Source organism: Lissotriton vulgaris, chromosome 4_1 (assembly GCF_964263255.1).
Source record: "Lissotriton vulgaris chromosome 4_1, aLisVul1.2, whole genome shotgun sequence".
NCBI classification, from domain to species: Eukaryota; Metazoa; Chordata; class Amphibia; order Caudata; family Salamandridae; genus Lissotriton; species Lissotriton vulgaris.
Genome location: NC_141691.1, coordinates 1,843,566,680 through 1,843,581,675, shown reverse-complemented (window position 1 = coordinate 1,843,581,675; position 14,996 = coordinate 1,843,566,680). Strand labels below are relative to the sequence as shown.

The 14,996-nt window shown below is 46.4% G+C and overlaps 1 protein-coding gene across 1 annotated transcript in view; it reads left to right on the top strand.

Moving 5' to 3' along the window:
• EXT1 (exostosin glycosyltransferase 1) overlaps positions 1 to 14,996 on the top strand; it is a 344,101-nt gene that overhangs the window by 303,824 nt on the left and 25,281 nt on the right. Inside the window, exon 7 of the mRNA XM_086966142.1 lies at positions 10,180 to 10,275. Coding sequence (XP_086822268.1) covers positions 10,180 to 10,275 — 96 coding nt within the window. The remainder of the gene's footprint in view (positions 1 to 10,179; positions 10,276 to 14,996) is intronic.

The following is a 14,996-nucleotide window of genomic DNA, read 5'->3' as shown; positions in this document are numbered from 1 at the left end:
TAATTAAATGTATCAGTCCCATTACTTTTGTTTCTATTTATAAAAATTAACATAAAACTGTTCAGTGCAATATAATTTTAAGAGTTCAGACAACCTAAATTCCATCACAAAAGAAAAATCGCCTTCTATTGAAATGCTTAGGGCCTCATTCTGATGTTGGTGGGACCATCTGGTGGTCCCACTTACATCCAGCATAGCTGCCCAACTAATGCATCCTGTAAGTTGAACCACAGCGGGCATTGGGACAGACCGACTTCTCCAACAGGCTCATGGCACCTGTTGATGCGTTGATTCAACTGTAATTCCTGCAATGGGGGTGGTGCCTGCGGAGGCACTGCTGTAGGGATTACAATGTCCCTTATTCCCTCTGCCATTACATGGTGGTCCAGCTGCTATGTAAAGGCAGACAGAATGTGACTTTGGGGGCCCCTAGCAGGTTCCCCGTCACCCCTGGTACCTGGGTGTTTCAAAACATCCCTTTTTCAACTGTAGCTTGTGCTGAAGCCCTTTTCCGGCCCTTAGCACAAGCCGCAGTTAAAAAAGCCATGTTTCAGACTGCCTTCACGGTGGTCGGATGGTAATAAAACAAGTGGAGCCGTTGACTACATGTCGGGCTGTCTCCATCCCAATGCGATGGCGGCCGGACGCTCGTCCGACCGTCATCGTAATGAGGATCTTAGTGTTGCCCTTCACGACCAAAAGGAATTGTTTCATTCTCAAAACAGAATAAGCAGCGCAGATGATAACCTCACTAACCAGTAATCATGAGCTTTGCTTAAGGGTTTGGATTAGAGCAGTTTGGGCTAAAACACTTCCAGAGCAAGCCCTCTAGTGTTTCTGTTCCATGTGGGAGAAGCTCTCCGTTCATTCTTTTCATTCTCTCTGGGACTTGTGGTCATGTTACATATTCAAAACTCTGAGCACTAGAATGAAGCGCTGTCGAACTTGGTGAGCTTCAGTGCTCTGCCTTTCTGTAAGTCATCCTGCAGTGGTAGGGAATCCACATACACTTGTGCAAGGTAATATCACCTTTCTGGACAAAAGTGATTATCAAATGCCTATCCAGCCCAGTGCTTGCCAAACATTGGAGTCATCAGCAGTCAGGCATGTTGACCTTTGTGTCAGCCCTCAATGGCAATAATGATAGGGACATAGATTTTCAATGAAGTCCTTGTACTATGATTGCAGAGTCAGATTTTCAGTGTCCACTTAGATTGCTGCTCACAGACCAGCCTCGTCACTTGGGCCAGTTGTTCCTGAAAAGGAAGACCATTCTTAATCTTGTTCAGGCGTCTCATTGACTGTCTCGCAGACAGTGCTTTAACCTCCCCCAGCTCCGAATTGATCATCTTATGTAAAGTTTGTTACGCATCCAAGACAGTCTTCTGCCACTTGCTAATCTAAAAGCAGTGTGTTTGCTATTTATAAAGAGAGGTGTACCGTCCATTTGAGGCCCTTGGCGGTCTCTATTGTTTATATTTATGTCCATTCAAGGTGATGTGTGCAAATTAAGAGGTCTTTTCTGTGGCCGTCTTTATTTACTGAGCCAAAAACATGGAGGGAGCCACCAATATGGTTTTCCAGGACATCTGGTAGAGCTGCAATCCAATTGGATTGCCAAGTTACTCTGTACATTATGCTATCCAGGGGTAGCTCGGTCAAACAGCCAAAACTTACCCTAATCAGACCCCCCTCCTCCCCCCCCCCCCCCCCCCCCCCCAGGATTTTGCGGTCTGCTTTACTATTTGGAGGACGCAAAATTTGGCAAAGTACCAGCAATTAAAGCTTTCATGGAAGGACTCAATAGAGTCATTCCACCAAGACTGCCACCTTCTCCAGTCTGGAATCTCAACATAGTACTTACCAGCCTAATGGGACCACCCTTGAACCTATGCATAGGTGTGAAATACAATTCCTCACATGGAAGGTGGCCTTCCTCATAGCTATCACTTCACTCAGAAGAGTAAGTGAGTTGCAAGCGTTTACAATTCAAGAACCATTCATGCAGTTACACCAAAACAAGGTGGTTCTTAGAACAAACCCAAAATTCTTACCTAAAGTAACTTCAGCATTCCACATCAGTCAGTGGAACTACCGGTCTTCTTTCCAAAACCACAGACGGTAGCGGAAAGGGCCCTACATACATTAGATGTCAGAAGGGCATTATTGTATTATATAGAAAGAACACAAACTTTCAGAAAGACAAAACAGCTATTTGTAGCGTTTTCTCCTACGCATAAGGGCAATCCCATCTCAAAAGCAGGCATTGCCAGATGGATTGTAAAATGTATACAAATATGCTACTTAAAAGCAAAGAGGACATTAACTGTTCCTCCTAGAGCTCACTCTACACGTAAGCTAGGAGCATCTATGGCATTCTTGGGAAACATTCCACTAGATGACCTATGCAAAGCAGCTACCTGGGTTACACTGCATACCTTCACAAAGCACTATTGTGTAGATGTGCACACAACAAGCTAGAGTGGGACAAGCTGTATTAAAGACTTTATTTCAGACTGTTGCAACAGACACTGGTGACCACCGCTAGGGAGAGAACTGCTGGTTAGTCTATTCATAATGTACCATCTGCAGCCCATATGCCTCGAACGGAATATGCTACTTACAAGTATGCATCTGTTCTTGGCATAGAGGGCTGCAGAGTGGTACATGCCCTCCCAGCCTCCCCGGAAACCTGTGTCTGTTCCAACAATATCTTATTTAGATACACTTACATGGGCATTTCTATCTGTATTCTATCATACTACTCCATCTAACCCTACTATGGCAAAACAATCTAAGGATGGAGCCGATGCCCATGCGCACTAGCAACCAAAGGAGGAGTCCCCAATCTACAAAAGACTCTCCAAGAGAAAAACAAAGTGCAATCATCCGAGCCCAACACCAGATGGCGATCTATTCATAATGTACCACTCTGCAGCCCTCTATGCCAAGAACAGATGCATACTGGTAAGTAGCATATTCCTTCCAGAATGCCAGAAATAGCCAAGGCCTGCAGAGAAGGCTCAGCCTTCATGGCTGTTCGGGGACGGGCGTGGCGGGCAGAGATGCAAAAGGTTTTTCCTTCTTGCCCAGAGAAGACAAAGACAGTGTCCACGTCTGCTCTGCTACTGGCAGCTGCCCCACCCCTCTCTCTTCCTCTTATTCGTTCTCTTTATGACCAGCTCCTCCTCACTTACTGAAAACCAGGACTTCAAGAAACTGTTCACACCCTCTTTCCTTCTTTTGAAATGGATCCCAAAAATAAACACTTACGTCTTTTTCTGACATTTTTCATTTCCACAGTGCAGCCTCCGAAATAAAAGGTAAAAATATGGTGGAGAAAAAAGAAAGCAAGCAAGACTTGAGTGGTCTCAAAGTGGTCAGATTGATTTGATTTCACACCCAAACACATAAGCATTACTTCAGAGTTTGCCAGTGAAGCGCTATTTTTGTTTTCTTGTCTATCTTTGAACAGCATTGTTTTCCCCACTTGTGGAAGTTCGCCAATTCTGGAGGTACTGCAATGCCTGTTTGATAGTTGAATTGGAAAAAAATGTGTACCACAGCTCTGTGTTTACTGATGTGGTCTTTTTAACCCCTTGAGCGCTGCGAGAATTCTGCTGCGGTGCTGAAGGTTCTAAAGAACCTATGGACTCATGACGGAATGGTTCCGTCATGAGCACAGGCCAACCGACGCTTATGACGGAACCGTTCCGTCATGAGCATGGAAGGGGTTAAACCATACTGCTTACGTTTTGTAAGGATATAAACAATGGACATTGAAATGGATCTCTTTTGGGCCCTGCAGTCATGTCCTTTTCAGGCAAAATCACTTTCTGATTTCTGAATAGTGAGTGTAAAAGCTATATGGTAACCATGTTGTTTCCACTTACATTTCACATGGTTTACCTAATATTGCATTCCCTATGAGTGTTTACTTTTTCCAGGATGTTATTTATTTTTATTTTTTGTAGGCAGCATATTGGTCTTGGGGGCCCAATTGGGTTGTAGTTGAAGGCAGTGTGAGTTTCTCTCAGTGGGGCAGTATGGTGTTCAGTGTGGGAGAGGATGAGGCACTATGGTAAGAGCTGTCGAATTTGTAACTGGGGAGCTAGGTTCAGCCTTCATGACCAGCCTCACCAACCCACTTTCCTGAAGGAGCACGTTCCGATGCTAGACCTTAGAAGGTCCTGCAAGACCATAGAAGCCCTGGTGTCTTATCACCAGCAGGTGTACCCTAGTTTTGGCAAGTGTAGGTTAACCTTGAAGGCCTGTCTGCCATAATCCATGCTGAAGTTCATCTCCAGTCTTTCTGGCGGGCCTATGAAGCAGCACACCCTAAAGCAACAGTAACACGGTCACTAAGGTCACGGGTCCTTGAAGGGCCAGCTCTAGGGCGGTGCCACCTGGGTGCTGACTTTGGGTGGGAGCTCCTTGTTTGCAAGTATATTATGGTTTTTAAAGTGCTTGCTACCTCCTTCCTGGCCTCCAGCAATTTTCAGAAACAATAAAAATGTCATGATAACTCTGGTGATTAATGTTCTTCCTGGAGAGAGATCTGAATTTTGTCTAGTGGAAGTTTTGACTCATGTAAAGGTAGCGCAGATGCTTAATGTGCCTGCTGCAAAGAAATGTACCATGCAGATCACAAAGTGAACATAATGTAAATAGGTCAGTGGGTTACTGCTTTTGTCAGAGAGAGCCTTTTATTACTTGCAGTTATAAGTTAAATTCCTAACATATAACAGTAAGCTATTAACTGTCATCCTAGAGGTGCATGCGAACTGCAAGGTATAAATTACAGCGTTCTTTTTTTCCCCAGACTTTGATTATCCTAATGTTGCAAAAGGTGTTCATTCAGATCGAAATCAATTCTGATTATTAAAGAGAACCCCCAACCATGGTATTACCTTTTAATTCTCAGTTTGTATTTCTCTGGACCAATCACTATTAAACTATATTGCCTACTAGTATGATTGTCATGTGACTTCCACACCTTGTAGTCCTTTGTCTTATGTAACATTTCCTATATAGTGATTTACACATGTATAATTGATTACATCACACATTACACAGAGACAAAGTGCTGTGACACCCTACACTGGTCTGAGCGGTGCTGTAAATCAAATAAAATGTATCAGAGTGTGGTCATGGACACTTGAGGGGCACTGTTAAAGGGTGGTAGTGAGGGAATCTGTGGCGGAGGTGGTCATTGGGGGCACCAGCAAACATTGTTGCACAGAGCGCCACAGGGCTAAAGCCGGCCCTGCCCTTGAGTCCAGTCCGCCTCACAATTGGTATCTCCATTGGCCTTGTTTCAGCAGTAGTGGCTGTAACTCACCAGAGATCAACAATGCATGATTTGCATGCACACCAAACTAAGCTTGCAAACTTCGGAGTCTCTCTGCTTCATTCACAAGCACTTTTAACATGAGCTGCCTGCTTTGGAGCCACTTGAATTATGCAGCAAAGGAGGACAAAATTAAGCGGCGATGTCGACAAAATTATGCTGCGAAAAAAAAGGCTGCAGCGTAATGCAGTATATTTTCTGATACTTTATTATTTTGACATTTTACACATGCTAACAATCTCTGGAAACATTTTGCCTTATTAGTACCAGTGTAACGTACAAATACTGCAGTGAGAAAGTTGATCAGTCAACCTTTGCGAAGGGCTTTCCACTTCGCAGCAGCACAAGTCCCATTTTTTTTACTTTAGATCTGTGTGAGCTACAATTAATTTTAGTTAAAATTGTCAGATTATGTGACAGATGTTGTGTTATGTGTCAAATATGGCAGAGCCATAGTTTTATAGAAAACATTTGCGAACTAGGATAGTTTGCTATTCATGTTTGAACTGCACTTTAATATAAAAGAAAAAGTGCTGACAGAAACTCCATGGCTCGGAGACAAATGGCGTATGCTTCCCCTTTTAAGCGTATTTGGGACGTTCTGTGATTGGAAATGTATCCCACTTTGTGAATATATTTTAATGTGAATAACTCATAATAAACCTTAAATATTCATGTGTATCCATTGGTTGAATTAAAAAAAACATAATAAACTAACTGGTCAGTGAAATTCCAAACAAATACTAAAAATTGGGATGTTTTGTGCCTTCTGGCCACACCTCTGACTCTGCCCACTGATCCAGTCCTCTGGTTATTCCCGCCCTCTGATTCTCTGCCCACAGGTCCCTTACTTTTCCCCCCACTTTGGCCACTGGGTGCTGAAGAGGAGCTGTTACTTCCTCCCCCTCCAACCACCTCCCAACTTAAATTAAGGTGGAAGAACGGAGGGGGCTAAAGCATCAGCTCTCCTCCAGCACCAAGTATTTCACGCTAATGTTGACTGATGGGTGTCACGGGTGGTGGGTGGGAATAGTTATCTAGAGGTGAGGGTGGGGACAGATAATTGCCACATGGGTGGAGCAGCGTTGTAGGGACCAAAGATTGCCAAAGGAGGCGCGGTCTCCTGTAGTCTTTTGTTATGGAGTCAGTCAGAGTAGGAAAACACTTCTCTCCTGCCAGGCCTTCTTTTTCTCGCAAAGCCTGGCAGTTCAGGGCCAATAAAAGGAGGTTAAAAGAAAGTATTTAATTAGGATTTTACCTTTTTTTTTATTTCGTTTTTTTGTAAATAGCAAAATTGCAATGGTATAGGGTCTGCCTAATGGGTGGTAATATATTTGGAACGCGAATGCAGTAGGACAGTAATTATACAATAAATGTAATGATTTGACCGAATGCTTATTATAAATGTGTCAAGTCTGCTATGATAGGTCCGCCCCTTCTTGTAGTTTCGTAACAGCTGCAGAGGCTTACACTCTACTGCTGTAGAAGTCATTAGCTGATCTTTTGGTTTTGCCAGTGCTTTCTGCCAATGCTGAACACCTGCAAATATAGGCAAAAAATGGTTCGTACACTTCTAAGCAACCATACCAAACAAATCAACTTGGCCACCCCCAGCGTGATGAGGACATAAGATGTGCATGCATCACCTATGCGCATGCAGGCATTGTCACTGTGTTGGCCATTGTCCCAACATGATTCTGTATGTACCTGTATGCATCACTAACATGTACACTACTGTATCACACTGCCTTTTTTCTCTATACTTTTAAATTACCTTTCTTAAGATGGCAGATGCCCACCGTGGAGTAGTAAACTGAAGTGTGTGAAAATGCATGATCGAGCAAGAAGTGGTGAGGTAGCAAATCGCAGCTGCTGGCCCCTGAAAAACGAGTTTCAAGAAAATGGCGTGGTGTGGGAGTTGAGGAGAAGAAGTAGGGGAGGTGGAGCAAGTCAAAGGTGCCAAAACACAGGGAGCAGTGGATGAGCTGGGGCAGGATGGGATACGCATGGGAAGTAACGTATGAACTGTGGTGGAGCATGGACAGTGCAGGGATGTTGAGAGTCGAAGCAGCACATGAAGGAGAGAGTGAGAACCTATGGGCTCCCGTGGAGTGCTGAGATAAAAAGAGAAGTCATTTCCTCCAATAAGAAGTGCAAGGACACAAGTCATGCCGTCAAATGTATGGTAAACTATTCTGCAGTCACGAGACGGGGACATCTTAAGGATTTTAGGGGCCCTGGGCACAATGTATTTTGGGGCCCCTGTTCAGAACAGCTTTGAAGTTCTGATCCAATTTCATCTTTTTCATGCACTCTGACAGGTGATCGACACCTCACAAGCACACTAGTCGAAACTCTAAATGTGTTTCTCTCTATTAGTCGGGGATTGTGATGTATGTTTTCAATATTGTGATTTAGAAGCCCGCCACTAATATTATTGTAAATAATCTCTGAGGCCCACTGCCATTTCTCATATGAAATGTCATGTTTCGATCTAAAAGGATCTGTTCTATGGATGTTGCATGGTGCTGAAAAGCAAACATTTCTCTGCAACATGTCTGCAGTAGACTCCCACACATCACTCATATTAAAAATAAGTTAAAGGCAAATGGTATTCAAAACAATCTAGATTTAAGAATCATTCCAGGTCAATCGGACAGGACTCTGTGAAGAACAGAGCTGGATCTATCAACCCCCCTTCCCCCCCTCCCTGAAAGGCTGGGGCCCTGGGGCTTATCCTGAGCCCACTATGCCCCTCCCTTAAAACGTCTCCGGAAAAAGAAGGAACGACATCGAGCAAGAAGCCATTAAATGAGTTTGGCACAAAATCCAACCGGTGAGGAGTAATGGGCTTACCCAGAGCCCACTATAGGTATTAATATTGTACACAATAGGTCTTTTGAACACAGAAAGCTACAGCTGGCTGCAGGTGAGGCTTCTCAAGATGTGTAGACTCTGAGATGTTAAGACCACTGCTCGGAAAAAACATCTCCGCAGAAAGTCTCCTATATGGGTAATAAATGCCCAGTTCTACCCACTGGTGACTTTCGTCTTTGCAGGATAGTGGATACTGCAAAAATACACCCATTCAGAGCTCTGTCCAGAGCTAATTGTATGGGGTGCCTTCATGCATTTCGGTCAGACTGCGTTGTCCGGTAACAACATTGAGTATAAGGTATCAACATCGTTCTTACATACTATTCCCGCAATGTCTCCCTTTGAGAGTTAAGAATTCCAGAACTTGCAAATACTTGGAATGCTACCCCAAGCATGGCTGATATTGTGTGAAATGTAATTGCTTTACCAGAAAATGTTGTACTCTAGTTCGAATACAGGAGTCCCGTGATGGGCTGCGACTATTTCCTGCAGTATTTCTACAGTCCCAGTTCTATTTAGGAGTCTGTTTGTGTATATTAAGTGGGTGAATGGATTCTCCTTTTTGGCTCATACATAATTTAGTTCCAAGGTAACCCTCCCACAATAAGTTTACTATTTGTCCCACGCTTAGGCGTGCCACATGACTAATCATAGGCATGCTAAGGCCCGTACCATAAACATGTAAACATTGAAAGAAACATCTTGCAGCCTACTCAGCGCCTCACCACACTTTCTGCAAGCTTTTCTCTTTGATGCCAGTTTCAAAGCTTACATTGTTTTGCAAAATCCTTTTTTTCTCTTCTGCTTCCATCTGTATTTTGCATTTTTTATTTGATCTTACAAATCTTTTCTTCTTGGAATTTGTTATAAGCTGGGAATGTGAAGCAGTCCGATGTAACCATGTCATTCACACGTCGTAGCAACTGTTTCTGTTATGTTAGGATTTGTGTGGTGCCTTAATAACAGGGGAAGGTCTCCATGCTTGCAGAAAGGGCAGGGGAAGGGGGCTAGCTGGTTCCTCTGGTGGGCAGGTGGAGCTTGTTCCAGGTTTTGGGGGAACTATGAGAGAAGGAGCTTCCTCCTATTTTCGTGCGCAGGATGCAGGGATGTGTGCAAGGAGGCGGCCTGCTGATCCGGGGTGTCTGGAAGGGATGTTGGCGTGGATGCGGTACTTGGAGTAGTCTGGGCACAGGTTGTGCATAGCCTTGTAGATGAGGAGTTTGAAGGTTGCGTGTTTCTGGATGGGGAGCCAGTGAAGGTCCTCTAGGTGCTTGGAAATGTGTGTTCGTTGGGGAAGGTTGAGCACGAGTCTGGCAGCTGTGTTTTGTTCTACTTGGAATTTCTTGGTGAGCTTGATAGAGATACCGATATAGAGAGCGTTGCCATAGACTAGTCTGCTGGTGATGAGGGCTTTGAGTTACTGTTCTGCGGTTGTCCAATTTTTCTTGGTATTTTTAACTCACTCACACTTTAAACCTCCAGTGCTTACCTAGCTGTTCTAACCTTTCTCAGTATTTTTTGTAGCCAGCTTAATTTTCAGCGCAGAAGGGCATAAAGCAGCGTAATGGGGCTGAATATCTACAGAACTCTATATTTTACTTAGGAACTTCATCCCTAGATTTCTGATTGCTTGCCCATCTTAAATGTTTAGTTGCTGGTGCTCTGTTAAAGTCCCACGGGGCTATAATAATTATTGTTGTGCTTTTGTCCAAACCAGTTACCTATCTTGTGTGGATGCTCGAGAGGGGAGCATGATCGAATCTGAACATTCTGCTCTACAGATGTTTGTTATAGGGTTAAGAGAGACTACCGGGCCCTGTATACTACAAAACTCGTTTAATTTTATGATTAGTTCCATAAAACAGTCATTGAGTGAGGTATGCTGTGGTCTCTTTAGGAGGAGATCTAGGTAATGCTAGCATGCATGTAACCCAAAGTTGTGTGTCTTTCAGATCATCGTGTTGTGGAATTGCGATAAGCCTCTTCCCGCCAAACACCGCTGGCCTGCCACTGCTGTGCCTGTAATAGTAATCGAAGGAGAAAGTAAGGTAGGTGCTTTACAACTTCACAAAAGACCCTGCTATCCCCTCAAACACTGATGGAGACAACTTGTTTCATTATTGGAACTTCAGAAGGATGGAACCACAGTTAAAAATAAAAAGTTCTGGTCTGCCTGGAGAAAAGCAGTGTATATCTCAAGATCTCCCGTACACACCGCCCTTGACTTTAATCTAGGTGTGACTTCACCTTTCTTTCTACCAACAGCTTTTGGGAGGGAGGAAGGGGGGCAAGCACACCGACTACCATTTTGTGTGTGTAAAAGGCCGCTTTATTGAAACAGGTGCACATCACATTTATTAAACTGGCAACTGCCTTACAAAACTGAAACCTCTCTAAACATCGAGTTACCTGACCCCTTTTTGTTTTACTCCCCCCACCCCTACGATCCCCACATGATAAAATCCCCCACCCTGCAATATACAAACATATAACTCAATTACATCATAATACTATCCAGTTTTATCCCCTACCTCCTAACTCCAAAACCTCCCAAGACCTACCTTCCTATTTGCCTTCTTGCAACTGTAACTAACTACCCTCTAATGTCAACTCCCAAACTGGTTACGCTTTCCCCGCTCCCGTTTCCCAACTCCCCAACTTCACGAGAAAGTACCGAAATCCAGCCAAACTTGACCAACATCAAAAACAACTCCGCCAGCACCTGTTCCAAGCGACAACTTACATATAAACACCCCCTGTGCACCTGTCCCAACCCAGCCACCTGACACAAAAAACCCTTCCTGTCCTAACCTTCCCAGCACAACCAAAAACCCAAGCCAAAACCTGGGGAGGGTGGGCGGGGACAAAAAGCTCCTGACTAAACCCGTTCCCAGCCACCAGGTCTCAGTATCTAAAATGGTGGCTGGGAACACTCTGGAACGCTATTTAAGCTTTGGGCTTTGGGCTCCTTTTGGGCTGCTTTTGGTCCGACCCCAGCCAGCCCAACGCGGCAAAATGGCCGCTCGCTTGTTCTCCCCCCTTCCCCCTCCCAAATCTGCCCGGGGGGCAGACCTTGCGGCTCGGCTGCCCCCCAAACCCCCCTTGGGAGGGAGGAAGGGGGGCAAGCACACCGACTACCATTTTGTGTGTGTAAAAGGCCGCTTTATTGAAACAGGTGCACATCACATTTATTAAACTGGCAACTGCCTTACAAAACTGAAACCTCTCTAAACATCGAGTTACCTGACCCCTTTTTGTTTTACTCCCCCCACCCCTACGATCCCCACATGATAAAATCCCCCACCCTGCAATATACAAACATATAACTCAATTACATCATAATACTATCCAGTTTTATCCCCTACCTCCTAACTCCAAAACATCCCAAGACCTACCTTCCTATTTGCCTTCTTGCAACTGTAACTAACTACCCTCTAATGTCAACTCCCAAACTGGTTACGCTTTCCCCGCTCCCGTTTCCCAACTCCCCAACTTCACGAGAAAGTACCGAAATCCAGCCAAACTTGACCAACATCAAAAACAACTCCGCCACCCAGGGAAAGGCGGAGGTTAGGTGCTTACACCGCCTCCCCCTTTTCCTGCCCCCCCCACCCCCCCTTTTTTGATGCAAAAAATTTAGACGTCAACCGCCTGCCCCCAACTCACGGCGCACCCCCCAATAACGGGCCTCCCTGACCCATGCAACCTGCAACCATTCAGGATTGAGACTCAGCTTACCACCAAGTAAGCTATCCCGTGCTTGCCACTTGGCCTTCTTTACAAACGAAAGCTCCGCCATCCAACTCAACACGTCCCGGGCTAAGAAACCATTCCTGACCTGCACGAGCAACCATTGTCAATAACTATACCCCCTCACTTCCCGTGCGCGTTCAAAAGAAATTCGCTGCGCACATGACGCCGATACCACTGCGGATCATCGCCACCGACGCGTGAATGTCCCCCCGGCCGCCCCACCGTCCATGCGTTTCCGACGCCCCACAACTCCGAAGCCGGAACGTGCCCTACCACTGCTATCCTCCCCCCGCCCTTACCTGAGGCTTCCACCCCGCTAACCTCCCCGACACGTACCACTCGCCCGCAAAACCACGGTGTCCCCCCAGCACATGAGTTTCCTACACTACCCCCATGTGCTATGCCCCCCAGAACTCTAGCCGCCCCGATATCCGCTGCTGTTTGTCTGCCGGCCACCAGGCCTCCATCAACACCCGCGTCCAACCAACCCAAATATTGGCCGCGCCGAGCCGGCCCCATTGTCATTGAATTTCCAACCCTGGCACTTTGTGCCATGTCTCATCACCTCGAGCCGCCTCAACACCTGCCGCTACCTGCCTGCCGGAAACCGTGCTCCCAGTAAACACCAATACCAGCTCAATACCCAGAAGTGACAGCGCCGTGCCTGGCCCCACTGTCTTTTGACGTTCCAACATTGGCACCTCGTGCCTTGCCTCCATCCCCTCTAGACGCCTCAACATCCGCCACGGCCTGTCTGCCAGCAACCGTGTCTCCAGCAACCCACGGCCCGTTCCATACCCAAATTTGTCCATGCCATGCCGTCCCCACTGTCTTTTCAATTTCCATACTGGCACATTGTGCCTTGCCTCCGTCACCTCCAGTAAGCCCCGAGACAGCTCAAAACCAAAATTGACAGCGCCGTTCCTGGCCCCACTTGTCATTTGAAATTCCACACTGGCACTGTGTTCCTTGCTTCCCTCACCCCTAGCAGCCTCCACATCCGCCGCTGCTTGTCTACCGGCAAACGTGTGTCCAGCAACACCGAGCCCAGCCCCTTCCCAAAATTGACAGCGCCGTGCCTGGCCCCACTTGTCTTTCTGAATTTCCCCACACTGCCACTTTGCGGTTTGGCTCCATCACCTCGAGCCGCCTCATCATCCGTCGCTGCTCGCTTGCCGGCAACCGTGCCTCCAGCAACCACGAGACCAGCTCCTTACACAAAGGTGACAGCGCCGTGCGTGGCCTCACTGCCTCAACCGGCGCCCATGGCACCCCAAGGACCTCCGTGATCTCGTGAAACCTGTCCAGCGCCACCTGGCAGTTCGTGGAGTCCGGGGCCCCGCCACGAAAAAGAGTCATCCAGGTAGGGCTGAAACTCCCCAGTGACCCGTTCGTTCCATAAAGCCATTGCTGGAACCTACGAAACCTTCAACCCCGCGCAGGACCTCGCGCAGCCCATCGGCAATGCCGTGTCCACCTACCTAATGAACATACCTTTGGCAAAACAATATTCCCCAGGAACTGGGCCTAGTCAAAAACGATAATAAAAAAGTGGTCCTCAGGGAATTATTTTAACGTTTTTTTTTTTTTTTTTTTTTTTTTTTTTACTCCTCAACTGTGTCACCATAGTGAACAACCTTCCATAACGCTCCAGGGATTATTATCAAATCAAAATGTTGCAGTGTTCATAAGCCACCTAAGAGCCTATCTTACGTACATCAACCATGTTAAGCCATATTTCATGCCTGTCTGGCGACTCAAATATCCAAGCTACTCGGGTTTACAAAGTGCAGCCGTGTTTGACCCTTTCCCCCCCACTATGTGGTCAATCAATCAATCAATCACAGACATTTATAGAGCGCGCTACTTACCCGGATGTGCCATTCGCCATATAACCTTATTCCCCCCTATCTACCTAAACCCAATACCCTGCACAGTAGTCTTATCCATGGAAGAGTGTCATAGCGTTGACGTTTGTTCTCACACACCATTATCCCAGATACCCTCGCCAGGACAAGTGTTGCACCATGAATCTATTGTAAATTCACAGATGCACCAACCAGAACATATTTACGACCCATCTCCTAAGAACATGTATATGTATCGCCTGCCCACCCCACACGGAATGCCCCAAGCGCATATTCATAATGTCCCTCACCTATTCCACTCCCAACGTGTCCGAACACCACTACCCCATCACAGCTTCTTGGAGTCAAACGTAACCCCGGTCCCATACGGCTGTCCCCTCCGTGGTGCCGCACCATACTACTAGGCGAAATGCACCCTCCTCTAACATCCATGTTTGCTCCTCATTACTCACCAACACGCCCGGCAACGAAGACCTAACGTCTGCTCCTAAAAGGAACCAACGACTGCCACCGCAACCACATGAATTGACGTTGCGTCCTAATGCTGTGTAACCATGCACCACTCCGTATTTTATACCTTCCGCCTCTCTTTGAGCAGAAACTAAAATTGCACACATGCCCCAACAGTACCAATATTCTATCGTGTCATGAGACCTTAGCGCCCCCATGAATGAATCCAACTGTACTTGCATCCCCTGTACTTTGCCCGTGCAACCTCGCAAGGAAACCTAACGTGACAAACTAAAATAATGACAGAGTTCCGTGCATAGCGCTGTACAACCCAACAAAAACCCCCAGCCACGGTAGAAAACTTACAGACGCATGGTTGCCTGAATCAGTCCTCCTCTCATGAAACTCGCTTCACCAATCGAGTGCTTTGCTGGTGCGGTGCAGCTACGCTATAGTCGCTCCTGCGATTACGTGACCCAACTGCACGGCAAACGTGTCGGCCTTAATAGTATGGGGTCCCGTGTCTGACTTTGCCTCTAACAAAACGGCACGTGGCTAATAGCCCCAATATCCCCAACATCACTGCGACAACTTCGGACCACTTTAAAGGCATAGCATTACTGTCGCCGTTACCCCCGTCTAATGTCTCCCTTCCCACCCGCAATAGAGATCTCCTACGTGGCTGCATGACCAAACCT